We start from the raw sequence: 14,584 nt of genomic DNA on the forward strand, positions 1-14,584 counted from the left end.
AATAAAGAGTGTTGCACACTTAAAACACGAAGGAAAATTAGAAGCGTACTCAGTGGTGCAAAATAAATTTGCTCTAGAGTAGATTTTGTTGCCATGAAGGCGCGCTGGTAGCGGTAAAGTAAGGAAAAATCTGCAGTCATGATATTTAATGATGAGGTCGGCGAGCATAGAATGCAGGAATTCACTCTAGATGTAGTGGATGAGTACAAGTATCTTGGGGTGTGGATAAATAACGGTGATGAGTATCTGACAGAGCATGAAAAATATGTAATGAATAAAGCTAGTAGGAATGCAGCTGTCATGAAAAATAGGGCACTGTGGAATTACAATAGGTATGAAGTGGTAAGAGGGATCTGGAAAGGGGTGATGGTTCTTAGCCTGACTTTCGGTAATGCGGTCCTGAGCATGAGACCAGATGTTCAAGCAAGGTTAGAAATTAAACAACGTGGCGTAGGGAGGCTAGCTTTGGGAGCACATGGCAATACATCAAATCAGGGGTACAGGGTGATATGGGATGGGCGACGTTCGAGAGAAGAGAAGCTAGCTAGCAGTAAGATAGCATTTGAGGAGCGATTGAGAAAAATGGGGGAAAAGCAGTGGGCTAGGAAAGTTTGCAGATACCTGCATATAAGGAATGTTGATACGAAATGGAGAAAGCGAACTAGAAAATTGACAAGCAAATATCTGGACAGCAGTAGGGGGGGGGGGCAAATCAGCAATTATCAGTTAAGAAAAAGGTTAAAGAAACAGAGAGAGCTCTGTGGAATACAGGGATGCTGACGAAATCAGCACTGGGAACATACAGGACTTTTAAGCAGGAAATTGCCAAAGAAAATATCTATGATAATTGTAGGGGAAGCTCTTTGTTGTTTGAGGCCAGGACGGGTGTTTCGACTAAGGCATATAGAGTCAGGTACCACGATATAGACACGTTGTGCGTTGCGTGCGGAGAGGAGGAGGAAACGGCTGAACATTTGATACTTTTCTGTAAAGGGCTTCACCCTACAGTGGAAAGCAGCGGGACTGATTTATCCAAGGCATTGAGGTTTAAGGACACTGAAGGGAAAGTAGATTTTAAGCGGGTAGAAGTAACCAAGCGAAGGTTATCTGATTGGTGGATAAAATCAAGAGAAGAGTAAAATTTCATGTCATGGATATGGACCTCATTCACCCCGAGACGTCACGAAGATGCGGTGGCGCTGATGTTAGCAGCGACTTTCGCATGGTAGGCAAAACAGGTTCCGCTTGCCACTGCCTACCGCAGCTGCCGCAGCTACCGGCGGCTGCTTCAAGCCTGTGCACTGCAGAAGCAGCATGTATTGACCAGCTGCGTCACTGCTGGATCCGCGTAGTAGCATAAAAAATATTAAATTAGCCTCGATAGGTTTCTCGCGCATAAATGCCGCATTCGGAAACTGGCTAACAGGCATTGGGCCACGGTAGTAAAGCGCGAAGTCTGGGAGTCGATAGGCACTGCCACTCAATGCACTTAATAGCATGCAAATTACTGCGTTCATTCACCTGAACTTCAGGATAGTAGGCTGATAATTGCTCAAGTAAAAAAAGACATATGCAGCTGCACACGTACGTACTTATCACCTTGAGCCGGAGTGCACGGGGCGCCGATAGGTTCACTCGCCCCCAAGGAATGCGTTTTTTTGTTAATAGCACACCATGTTTTAATGGCGCGTTTTATGACATTTATTATTTACTTGAAACTGTTTCTTGATATGACGACGTAATTATTTCATTCTAGTAGAAAGAAGTCTGGTAAGTTGTGTCTATCTTGCGCGGTCGCGTTGGTGTGCTTAGAATAGCGTACCTTAAGTGTGCTAAACGCCATATGCTTTTTCGTTGCATCATGCATGTGTCATGTTTCATGAGGTAGTACATGATCACGAAGCTTGTTTGGAAAGAAGCAGCCGCAGGCGTGCTACTAACAGACACTTGGCGAGATTGAGAGGGGATGCCGCAATGAAAAGTGTTTCGTTATTCATGCATGCGATATGTAACTAAACTTGGTGCAAATATGAAATTCCAACGCTAGTTTCAGTAATTCCTTTTATTTATAGCTATACCTGGTGCAGTTCTGGGTAATTATAATTAACACCGTCGTCAAGTCCCCCCAAGGTCTCAAATAATTGAGTAGATAGTGGGCAGTTTTTTTATGCCAGCATGTACATAAAGCCATGTTCTGTACGATGACGCGATTATTTCTTTTTCTATATGATCAGTACTTATGCATGCATAGTTACATGAAAACGTTTCTTACCAGAAATAACTAACACAGTACTGCACGTGTAGGGAAAAAAATCGAGAGATTTATTACGCTCCTCAACGTCTCAGGAATAGTTTGCGACAAATGGAATCATTTGATTTTCATGAGAACGACTAAGGTGAGTGATCCAGTCGCAGAAATAGTGAGAGGTCACAAAACGAACCTTAAAGTTTATTCCCTAGCTCGTATATGGCATCTTCGCTTTCGCTTTGGTCACAGAAATGCGGCACTGAAATCAAAGAAATTACCTCACAATTTTGGACGACCACACTTCTAAAAAGCGTAATTTATAAATTTTGACTTAATATTTTGCTATAATTTTTCTTCACGAAACTAGACGTCAGGGCTAGGAAAGAAAATAATTCTAGAAATCAAAAATTTTCATTAAATCGACCAGCTTAACAAGAGGACAAGTCGGCCTGGCTGGTGCGTGGTCATGCGGCTAAAAACAGCGCTAAGCGAGACAGGAGATCAGGGACACGACGCTGTCCCCACTTTTCGCACAGCGCGACACGTACGTATGTCAGCAGACGATGAGCGCATGTCTGCTCCGACGAAACAAGGCCAGCGCTTCCCCTCACTATTGTCCTAGTGCAGAGTGCAAAACTAGTGCAGTGACACTCGTGCAGAGTGTCAAAACTTGTTTTACTCGATGCCTAGCGCATAAATAAACGGCATGAACGCTTTCTACATGTTTACTACTAACCATATATACAATACAGTGGCAAACTATTTCTCTTTATAGGCCGCACGTGGCCAACGCGAGCTCGTGTACTTCGACAAATTACTAAGTTGGAAGCATCGACCATTGCTATGATTCGCAGAAACTGGAAACGCGCCTACAAGCCTTGAAAACCCGCGCTCAACACCTATCCGCGACGCCACTCCCCGACCGTTTGCCTACCACGAGCTCGCTAGCGACTGCAGCGCTACCTTGTTTGTTTACAAACATGCAAGTCTATCTTGCGAACGGCGCCAAAGCAGCCAAAACAAGAAATTCGATGAGCCGACGTAAGCCAACGCGCGATCGCGCGGTTTTGTTGACCGTCTAGCACGGAGCTTACGGTTGTTGTGATTGTAAAACTACGTTAAGTGCTGTGAAGTCATGCCCAAGAAGCAGCGAAGTCGAGCGCTATTCGCGAAGGCGGATGGTAGCCCCATGTTGTTCTCCTTGGTGCCCTGTTCGGAGCGCAAGGAGATACGGGAGCTTATAGAGTACGGAGGTGGCGTTCTCGTACCGCCAGAAAAAGTTCCTGATGCCATACGACTGGTGCCGTCCAGCGTTACTGTTACAGACAGCAGCGATGATGTCTTCTCTGCTAATTATATTCGCGCTTGTGCCAAAAGAGGCAAGCTACTTCGTCTCATAGAGTTCAAAATACCAATGGCGCCAGCCGTGGTGGACGCAAGCGACTCCAAGACGAGAAGACTCCATTCCACTCGCTCAAGAAGGGAATACACCCCTGGCGAAGAAATTGCGATTGCAGAGTTCGTAGCTAAGAAGCCAGGCGTCCATGTCCATGGCAATGCGGTGTACAAAGAAATGGCCTCGGCTGGTGTCCTTCCCGGCAAGCATTCATGGCAGTCGCTGAAGGAACATTATCTGAAAAATATCTTCCCCGTGAAACATCTGTACGAGTCGCCTCATGAGGTTAACGTTCTGTCCGGAAAACAGAGCAGTGAATCGGCGGGAGACCGAGGTAGCTCGCCCCTACTGGCTGCGGCATCGAGCGTCATCGTCGAAGACAGCGACAGTGAGCAAGAGGCGCGCGAGCCCCAGAGACCTTCCGGGAGTGGTCTACAAGACGAGGGGGCACCAGCCGAAGTCGTTGCTGAAACGGAAAGTTCATCACCCCTGCAGAGCTCTGGGACATCTCCCGACAGAGCACGTATTGATAAGGAGAGCGATAATGGTAGGGAGCTCTTGTTATTTGCTTCACCCTCTGCTAAGAGCGCCGAGAAGAGTTCTGAAAGTGGACTGGACAGCCCATTGGCAAAAAAGAACGACCCTGATCACAGTACCTCGACGTCAGACCAAGGCAGCACTGCAGTCGCACTAAGAAAACATTCCTTGCCAACACCTTCAGAAGTGCTGTGCAAAAAACAAAAGGAGCTTTCCATAAGCACTGCGAGTGTTTGTGTAAGATCTCGACACAGCTTAAGGAAGGCAAGCACAAGCAGAGTGGATGTGCCAGACACTCCTGGACAGGAACCCATCCTGAATGAGGAACGAGGATTGCGGTCATCACTCGAGGGGAAATGCAAAAACAGCACTCCACGAAAACAGCGCATTCCTCGTCACATGAAGTCAGGCTCTCAAATCTCCGGCATTGGTCGTTCTGCTCGCACGACGGTTTCCGAAAGCCGAAACACGCTACAACGAACCCCTGTGAAATTTCACACTCTGACCCCCGTGAAACCTAACAGTGCAGCTCTGCAAGATTGCTCCAGTAGCCACTTAGGCAAGCAACCACTTCCCGCAAGTAGTGGCAGCAGCATTTTGGGAGATGTGGTTAAATGCACACCATGTCCCAGCAGACACGTACCGTTGCGGATATCTCTGAGGAAACGGCCAAATACTCCACCCCAAGAGCTCACTAACAGCCATTCAAACTCACAGTCATCTCCAAAATCAAGTGGCGACGTCGCCGTGATGCCAAAGGTGAAAAGAGGTACCCTCTCACCAGGACGCTTTCATGGTGGTGACAGTGGCGCTATGGAAGGTTTATTTGAGCGCACACCTTTTCTCAGCAGACAACCTGTTGCACGGTCATCTCCGAGGAAACGGCAGAGTCCAGAACCACAAAAAGACTGCGGAAGCCATTCAAGTACGTGGCGCTGTTGTGAATCAGCCGATGATACGATGCCAGATCCAGAGGATCTGCTGCCGCCCTCTCACGCTCGCAGGAGGCTGCTGCCTTGTCCTTCTCCAGCCAATAGCCATAAGAAAAAAGTCATCCCATTGCGCAGTGAGCACAGACCAGACTCAGTGTCCAGCACAGAATACAAATGTACAGATCACTCGCACACAAGTAATTCCTCGCCTCGCAAGCAACGCAAAATCAGGGAAGAAGGTCACAACAACGTGTCTCACCAAAACCCAAGTCCTTCTTCATCCATGCCCACCCATGAGATGGCATCAAGCGCCACAGCCCCTAGTACCAGAACCAGCTCTGGAATATACACGAGAAGCTGCTCCTTGCTGCAACAGCCATCACTTGAATTGGGCTTAAGAGCCCCAACAGCAAAAACTACACAGGGGAGGAAAAAGGGACCACGAGCTCCTCCACCCCCGCAGTGCGGTGAAGATGGCCATTCGAGCTCTGCTTCCCAGGCTGCAGGCACAGGAAAGAACCACAGCGCGCCGCTGGGCCCTGGTGCAGAAGTGGAGGATCTCGACAGCGCTGATGAAGACCTGCTGATGGAGGCCTTGCTGCAAGAGACTGCTCTCCGTAATCTTGGTCCTATGCCAGGTGTTGCTGAAGTCCATCCAGTCGGGGCTACCAAAGAAGCGCACAGAGATGATGTGAGTCTGCAAAAGCCATCACTTGAATCGGGCTTAAGAGCCCCAACAGCAAAAACTGCACGGGGGAGTAAAAAGGCACCACAAGCTCCTTCGCTTCCACAGTACGGTGAAGATGGCCATTCGAGCTCTGCTTCCCAGGGTGCAGGCAGAGGAAAGAACCAAAGCGCACCACTGGGCACTGGTGCAGAAGTGGAGGATCTCGACAGCGCTGATGAAGACCTGCTGATGGAGGCCTTGCTGCAAGAGGCTGCTCTCCGTAATCTTGGTCCTATGCCAGGTGTTGCTGAAGTCCATCCAGTCGGGGCTACCAAAGAAGCACACAGGGATGATGTGAGTCTGCAAAAGCCATCACTTGAATCGGGCTTAAGAGCCCCAACAGCAAAAACTGCACGGGGGAGTAAAAAGGCACCACAAGCTCCTTCGCTTCCTCAGTACGGTGAAGATGGCCATTCGAGCTCTGCTTCCCAGGGTGCAGGCACAGGAAAGAACCAAAGCGCACCGCTGGGCACTGGTGCAGAAGTGGAGGATCTCGACAGCGCTGATGAAGACCTGCTGATGGAGGCCTTGCTGCAAGAGGCTGCTGTCCGTAATCTTGGTCCTATACCAGGTGTTGCCGAAATCCATCCAGTCGGGGCTACCAAAGAAGCACACAGGGATAATGTGAGTCTGTTTTCACTTCCGATGCAAATATTCACATTTGCTGCTGATTCACTGTTTGGATTTGAACTTGCAGTTTCTAGTGCCACGATTGCTGTCAATTTGAACAGCTTCAGTAACCTGCGCATCTGCTGGCTGATTAATACGTGACAACCATTGTGCATGTTAGCTACCTTGCTTGGCGTGAAGTTGCAGGTGGCTACTAAACTCCATCAATTTTATGAGATCCCCTTGCTCTCATATTTAATCAAAAGAGTGTGTTGATATGGTTGCATGCAGTCTTTACTAATTGTTGTGCAAGGTTACTAATTTGTTATTTTGCAAATTTGGTAATTGTTTACAATTATGTCAATTTGCAGCAAGTTCACCTGACCATAGTAATCCAGGTGAGAAGCATAAGTAGAGGGCTGCTCAAGCATTTGTGCTACTATGAAGAATTTGTCGCACTTTAGTGCTGAGGCCAGAACTGGAGAATATCTATCAGGGTTGTCACTGCAGCTATTCTAGAGCTGCTTTTTGCGAGCTCCAGTAGGGAAGTTGCAGAAGTGCACTGAGGTCAAGTTAACTTATCGTGCATTTTATTCGGCTGGTGTCGTGATGTCTATCGTAAATATCACAGGCACAAGGGTCTCTCTTTTTGATTGAAGGGGCTGCAAAACACCGCTTGAACGGATGCCGGTTGTGCTTCAGGTGGATTCTTTATGTCACACAGATGCTGACTCAAAAAGAATTACGAGAATTGATGCTTAGGAACGGGAGTTATTCAATGAAGCAATTTCAAAATAGAAACAAACAAAATGCTGCCCTCAACTCTATTTTCGCGCAACTTCCCATTCCCAATGAGGACACTTAGTGCGACGAATCAAAACAGCCGATCTTAGCACGTGCGCAAGTTTGCACTCTATGGTTGCCTGTTCTCAGTAACTCGTTCATGCCAAGGCTGGCAGCGCCGTTTGCATGGTTACAACAACCATGTGAACACCCAGCTGACCCAGCGGTGCTTCACCGTCATGTCGACAGCGCAGAAGGGAACACTGATCAGTGGCATTCCCTTATGGATCCGAACTCGCGCGCAAGATACTGCGATGGTGTGACAACCTGCGCAAGAGATCAGACACATTTAGCATAGCACATACCGCTACTGCTTACCGCCAAACATCGCCCGTCGCTCCTAGCTCGCTGGTTGGTCACGGCGAGCAAGGAGCGCGCGCTGTTGATGGGAACGTGGCGCCATCTGGCACCACTGCGTGGTGATCCTCCAAAAGCTGACGATGCGCACTGCCTGCTAAATGTGAAATGAACGCATCCTTCCTTGGGACCGAAACGAACGCTTATAGAGTGCAATGGCTCGATTGGATCAATTCCGCAAAGCCGCTCGCAGATACATAGAGAGTAGCCACAAGTGTTTAGTTCTAGGTTGTAGGATGTTTACAGAGCGGCGCAAAGTCCTTGGATGCAAAAAGTAGCTAGAGCCTGTCGTGGTATATTTTTGTTTTACTTTATTTACAGTGCTTTTATCTAGGGTATACAAGTTGGTTTTGTTAATGTAATATAAGACACAAAAACTTGACAATACGTATCTCTAGTTGTTAACGCAATTCGCAGTTTATTTACTCTTTGTCCCATCATCAAGCTCGCACTAAGTGATGTCATATCCGCTGCTAAAAAGCGCCACTGTATGGTGACACAGTCAGCGCCATGAATTTGTTTTTGCGAGCTAATTAAAATATTAAAAACCACAGTATACGTGGATCACTATAACTCATTCTATGCAACCAATAGCCAATACAATGCACTGAAAATGTGTTTCGAGGCCCCTTTAAAGAAGAAAGCTGGGCAAATTGATGCAGATTCACGATATAACAACAGTACGGTCAATAAACTCTTGACCAAGGAGAGGCGCAGATGAGACACTCGGCTACTACACCTGAATGTTTTGGAGGGAAGGGCAGACGTGTTGGAGTCTTGTCTGGGCTGCCACCTTTACGCAGTGCCATGTGTGTCAGCCAACTGTGCTTGCATGTCAATAAGTGCTTGGTTATACCTATGCGGTTGTGATAACCGTGCTGTTGGTGTGCCCTCGCTTTCTCTGGTTGAAAGGACACCTTGGCTTATTTTGCACTGGTTCAGATTGCCAGTTCCAGTGACCTTGTGCAGCCAGTCACCTCATGAGTCGAGAAACTGAATTTTCAGAAGTACCCAAACCAGTTTTTGCCGTTGTTTTCACTACTTTCATATTTTGCTAAGAACAAAAATAATTGCATGGATGGTGCATGTCATTAACTTTCTTCTCGGTATCTAATTGAGTAAAAATTCCCAAGTGTTTACGCTCTGTTGCGTAATTCGCTGAACTCTGCAACTGTTGCAATGCTAGTACCTGTCCTTTGCTAATGCCTTAGACCTGGAGTAAAGTCTGTGACACACAGACTTTGTGGGAACCTGAACTGCCATAGTGGTCACATTGAGTGCACGGGCACGTGCCTGGTGCTGGTCACATAATGACACATCACCGTAAATCTGTGACCGTTAACATCCTGTCTTGCGACCGAACATCGGCAGTTATCATACTTCACTGTGCCCCTTCCCCCATTTTTGTTTCATTTTTCAGAGAAGTGACGCAGGCTCACCGGCAAGTACTCTTAGCGTGCCGAGCACAGTCATTATATCGGATTCCGGGCACTCGCCAGACGAAGACTCTACTCCGGAGTTCGAGCAGGACGAAGTGTCCAAAGTGCGGAGAAGGTTGGTGCGGCTGCTAGGGATGCTGAGAGAAGGCAAGAACACTGAGTCACACGAGACGTGCCCAGCACACTGTGGCTGTCCCCGTACAACTCGGTACCATCGGACAGTCCGAGAAGTAATTTCGCTCAGTGCCTTCCTGGCATACCATGGCGAGCCACTGCCAAGTGAGAGCCCAGGAATCGAGGACCCTGAGATAGCCTTGCTCATAGAAATCCTACTGCGTGATCGTGAAGGCAGAGATAAAAACGAGCAGGACGGAAGCGGTTCCGCATGAGGGCCATGAATGCTATTTTTGCCAGCGGTGTCCGGTCAAGTGACTCCAAGGTGCACTGGTTAACATTCTGATCTGATACTATTGTGGTGCGTTATGATGTGCCAGTTGAAGTGCCAGTGTATTGCATGCACACATTGGATATGGTATGGGCTATTGGGATTTTTCTGGGATGTACAAAATGGTTCAGTGTTTGAACTGTTCCCTGAGTGGCTATGTGTTGTTGGTAGCCTGCTTGGAAGGCCAGATACGAGATTCATTTGTGGAGTGCAGTGTTGTCTAGTGTATCACAGTGCAATAGTTACAGTGCCGACCCATTGCACAAGCAAGATGCAAGATGTCCATGTGTGTATAACTGCATATGTATGAGAGGCAGAAGAGAGAGCAGTGCGGGTTAGAGGTCAGATGAGAGTTGGAGATAATTACAATTGGGCAGGACAGGTAACTGGTGATCTTGTAGCGTGGCATGTGTGATAAAAAAAGAATGTGGTTGAATGTAGTGAGCAATGGGGGTGGGGAGAACTATATTAGCAAATGTTTATAGATGAGTAGTCGTGGCTTGTACAACTGCTGTGGTGTCATGTACGACTTTGCAAAATTACACGGTGCTGGTTGCGTATTTTTTCATTGCTTAACAGAGCGAGCACCGAATGTGCAAGAGAGAGGTCGGGCCACCGTTCCCTATGGGAAAGTTATGACATCTTCCTTTCGCCACCACCGTTTTGCCTGAGGAGAAGGTTTTTTTCCCTCAACGATGCAATTTACCCCCGAGTGGTCACACAACGCAACGTCTGCCTTGCCAAAGGTGCTGGTCGGCAAACCCTTCCTCCCTCAGACAAAAGGGAAGATCTTTCCACTGTTGACGGCGCTCGCAATGTTGGCTCCATGCAGGTGCCTTTTTGAAGACGCGTCTTAAAATCTGAGGGGTTCCCTGTGAAAATTCTCCCGGGTTGGAGGCCTCCATTCATTCTTATCAGCCTTCAGCATAATCATATAATGTATTTTTATTGTGTAGTTTTTATATTTTAGTTCAAGTTTAGAGCTTTGGCCTTTTCATGAAAGGCTTGAACATAGCCTTTGGTTTATTTCAGTGTAAGCTGTTGCAGGCGAAAGTTGATCAACCACTCACATTTGATGTTCTGTAAATGATAGTGGCTGTGTTTGCTCAGCCATGCCATGACGTTGGAGCAGCTTTCCGCATGGAAAAGAAGTACATTGTTCTAGCACTGTTTGTACAGAGCTTACAGTTTTCTAGTCAGGCATTGCACTTTCTAGTCGGGCATTGCACGTGCTTTTTTCTGAAGCAATCTTTTTTCTCACTGTGCTTTATATTGTGTTGCTTAATATTGCGTCATGTATTTTGAAACTGTCTCCCATGATTATCCCTTTTACTATATGTTATTCAGTTGTGTGAACCTTATTTGTGATTTTTTTCCCGTTGTGGCGTACCTAAAAAAGAAAACCGATCTGTCCCCATTCCTGCAACAGCCTCGAAAGAGGCTAGCAGTATGTTCCAAATAATAAATAAATAAATAAATATATAGTTTGTTGAAATTTCTGCGGGGGGGGGGGGGGGGGGTGCAGGAACTGCAAGTCCTCCTGGCCTAGCTAGCACTCTTCCAATGCACACAACCGAGGTCACCTTGAATGGTCGGCATGGCCTCGCATGAGCATCTGTTGTCGAGGTCTTATGTCCAGCTTGGAAGCATTGGCACCCTTTTCAAGGGCCGACTGCTCAGTATCAAAGCCGCTCTGAGAAGCACCGCAGTGCGGCCAAGTATATGATGTTTAGTTTATGTGGTTTAACGTCCCGAAGCGACTCAGGCTATGAGGGATGTCGTATTGAAGGGGTCCGGAAAATTCGACCACCTAGGGTTCTGCACTGCCATCGCACAGTACATGGGCCTCTAGAATTTCGCCTCCCTCGAAATTCGACCGCCGCGGCCGGATCGAACCGCGTTATTTCTGTGCAAGCAGATCACTCGTACAGTGAACTCAAAGATGAATCACTGGGGTAGCTCACAATAGTCGCATGTAAAAAAAATCAGCTCAGTAAGAGATGCATCTAAACAAATTACATTCACCTGCAGAACTATGAGCATTTCGCATCGCCATTTGTCGGTAGCAGACGACAGACAAGGACGCTGCGATTTTTCATCATCGCCAAAACGCTCAAAGGGGCTCGGTGGGGGAAAAAAAAGAAAAAGTGGCTAGGAGGTTGTGTTGAAGTTAGCTGAAGCCAGTGGCATGCATAGTTCTTAACTAGGGGCGTATTATGCACCCCACCGTTACCACGACCAGGAGGAACATGCCCTAGCCCGTAAAGCAGCAGCGACGGTGCCGCTAAAAACAGTTGCAGTGGCGCCATCTAGTTGTCTCTACGCTAAACAGCACGCCCGCGCCCTCTCGTTCGCGCCTTGAGCCACCGCCGAATTTAAAGGGTTCAGCCGTATCCATCCATCTATCCAGCGTGAGCATGGCGGCATGCAAGAAAGCAGCTGATTCGACGCGAAGTTCCTGCTTTTTTACGTGTCGTCTAAAATCAAGGTATTGTGCCGATGTCTTAAGCGCAGCAAAATTTGATTGAATGCAGAGAACGCCGTAGGTGCGCAGAACTAAGCTCGCAAGGAGCTCTTGGCACGAAAGTCGACGAAGACGACTTGTTGAGGTGAGTGTGCGGTCGGTGGTCGCTTACTATCGATTACAAAAGTTAACGAATACGGCCGTGGGAAAGAACGGAGGGCGAGGAAAACGGTGAGGTGCACAGTTTGAACCATCTCGCTCGTCCTTGCTCTTTCATAACTCTACTGCAAGTTGCTTTATTGCAGCGCTCGCATATGCAAGTGAATGAATTAACACTATTGTAGATTCCCCAATATTTATTCCTTGCCAAAGAATTAACTTCCTTGGCCGATACCAACAAATCGCCCAGGTAATCGGGGTGAAATACCGTTATCATTTCAAATGGCGGCACCAGCAAAGAGGCCACATACGTCCGTCGCCCAAGAGTGGATGCTTATCGAATTGCTCGAAGAGCAACTGCATTTGGCACGGGCTGCGTCACAGCTCTGGCCCGAGTACACGGCCGCTCGCAGGCGGGAGCTTTGGGAGGAGATTGCCGCCGTCTTAAATACAGAGGGCCTGGCAGTCATGTTGGCTGAACATTGGCGCCATTCGTGGCATGGACAGGAGCCCTCAAGACTTCACACGAATATGACGGAAACCGTGTCTTGGAGTGCCGCCAGCGCCGCAAAGCGATAGTCATCGGGTGCGAGATAATGCTGTCTGCACGTTCACGGCGTCTAGCGATAGCTGGTGCGCAGATTGTTCGCTTTTTCGCCTGTGCCTGATCGCCACGTAGACAGCACATGTCATAGGCGCACCCGTTACGGGGACGTTTGTGTTTTAATGGCTGATGCGGCCTCGCACACACAGGCAGCACGTTGCAGTTTTCTTATCGCTATGCCAGAGTTTTATGCAGTGCACCACACTGATCATAACATTTATTTTCTTAGGCTTCAGCCTTTGGACCATACTCGCAAGGCGCGCGAGCAGAGGCAGCCTAGCTCGAAATTTCGGGTTCCTCCGATAAGAAAACTGCAACGCAGACCGTCCGAGGGCACAGGCGCACATGAGAAAAAGCAAAGCGAGATATCGTCAGCCGCCGTAAACATACTGAGAGCATTATCTCACAGCTGGTGACTATATATATATATATATATATATATATATATATATATATATATATATATATATATATATAGTGATTATTTTAGGTACTAGTTGGTGGAGGAAAATAGGGGTTAGCTTTGCCCGGTAATTGCCTCCGTCGAAGGGGTCATTGCAGCTTGGTAACTGCCTCGGCTTTGCTTGTGGCGCTAGCAACAGACCAGCAGTAGTGGCTTACCCGCTGCGAGCGGAGTTGGTGTGGCCGCAAGCTGACCAAGGGTAAGCCTGTCAACATTGTTCTGTGGAGGTCCGCGTGAACGGTCCTGTCGCAGTGGCGCCGGCGGCGGTAGACTGCCGGCTCTGGGTGGCCAAGCCATTCAGCTTATCGGGCCAGTGAACGCCACGGGCGTCGCGGGATCTTGCTTTGAACAGGTTGCTGCCCCCGACCCCCCAAGAAGCAGGTATGACCACTGTCGTTTGTCAACTGCTGTGACGTTACAAACAGTTGCAAAGTTTTCAGCTTGGTGGTGATGGATTCTTGACTGCAAGCAATGCAACCCTATGATGAACTTCAAGAAATTCATGTTTGAACGTGAGGCATTGTGCCTTCTTGCAGGAGCAGCCCAGCCCACCTCGCCCCCGACCCAACACACCTCTCTTCCCGTCAGAGTTTCAGTGGTTAGCAAGCCGGGGACGACCAGCCTGCGGAGAGAGGCCAGTCTGCAGCTGGTAGGTGAACTGCATTTCAAACCATTTTATGTGTATGTCTTACAGCTTGTGTACGCTGGTGATGACCTCATCTGCATTTTTGCTTATTTTAGAAGGTGTAGTAGTGTGTAAACTGGAGATTGCAAATGCAGCATCAGCTTCTTTACCTTCCTTTTTGTGGTAGTGTGCTTTCGCCTTCAGCCACAGTTCCGACTAACCACACATTTTAGTCGTACACATTTCACACTTTGCTGAAACTGTTTACCATACAGTTGTGTCTTGTGTAATGACTTCATGTAAGTGACGCCAGTGAAACGTCCTGGCTGGAGGAGACGGGGAGACATCTGCTGAACTGCTGGTGGAGGAGCAGCAGCAGCATCGGCAGCGTGCTGACACAGCCAGTGAGTTGACCTGCCAGTATGCAGGCTGCACATTACCCTCTTTTCAAGGTGCTTCTAATAAATAGCATTTGCAGGAGCGCCATACAGTCACTGTTGTTTTGCACTGTCCACAAAAGTTTCCTTCAGGTGCGGCATATTAACACGTTGTGCAAGCTTTTCCCTCTTACAGCAGGAGTTGTGACAAGGCTGACGTGCACATTGAGTTCACTGAAACAATGCTGCATTTGTTATATCACTGACTGCAACTGCTTTTATGTACTGCTGCTCCCCTCTGACGTTGCAGAAAACAGCTTGCCTGTTTTACATCGTGCTGTGTCGTATGACAAGTGTAC

The 14,584-nt window shown here is 48.0% G+C and overlaps 1 protein-coding gene across 1 annotated transcript; it reads left to right on the plus strand.

Annotated features, from left to right (window-relative positions):
- The first annotated feature begins 3,289 nt into the window (after positions 1 to 3,289).
- On the plus strand, positions 3,290 to 10,989 carry LOC144114196 (uncharacterized). The gene is made up of 2 exons (XM_077647776.1): positions 3,290 to 6,464; positions 9,070 to 10,989. Exons 1-2 carry the CDS (start codon positions 3,384 to 3,386, stop codon positions 9,475 to 9,477), a joined length of 3,489 nt encoding a protein of 1,162 aa, XP_077503902.1. The 5' UTR covers positions 3,290 to 3,383; the 3' UTR covers positions 9,478 to 10,989.
- The last annotated feature ends 3,595 nt before the right edge of the window (positions 10,990 to 14,584 follow it).

This window comes from Amblyomma americanum, chromosome 1 (genome assembly GCF_052857255.1).
Source record: "Amblyomma americanum isolate KBUSLIRL-KWMA chromosome 1, ASM5285725v1, whole genome shotgun sequence".
In the NCBI taxonomy this organism is placed as follows: Eukaryota; Metazoa; Arthropoda; class Arachnida; order Ixodida; family Ixodidae; genus Amblyomma; species Amblyomma americanum.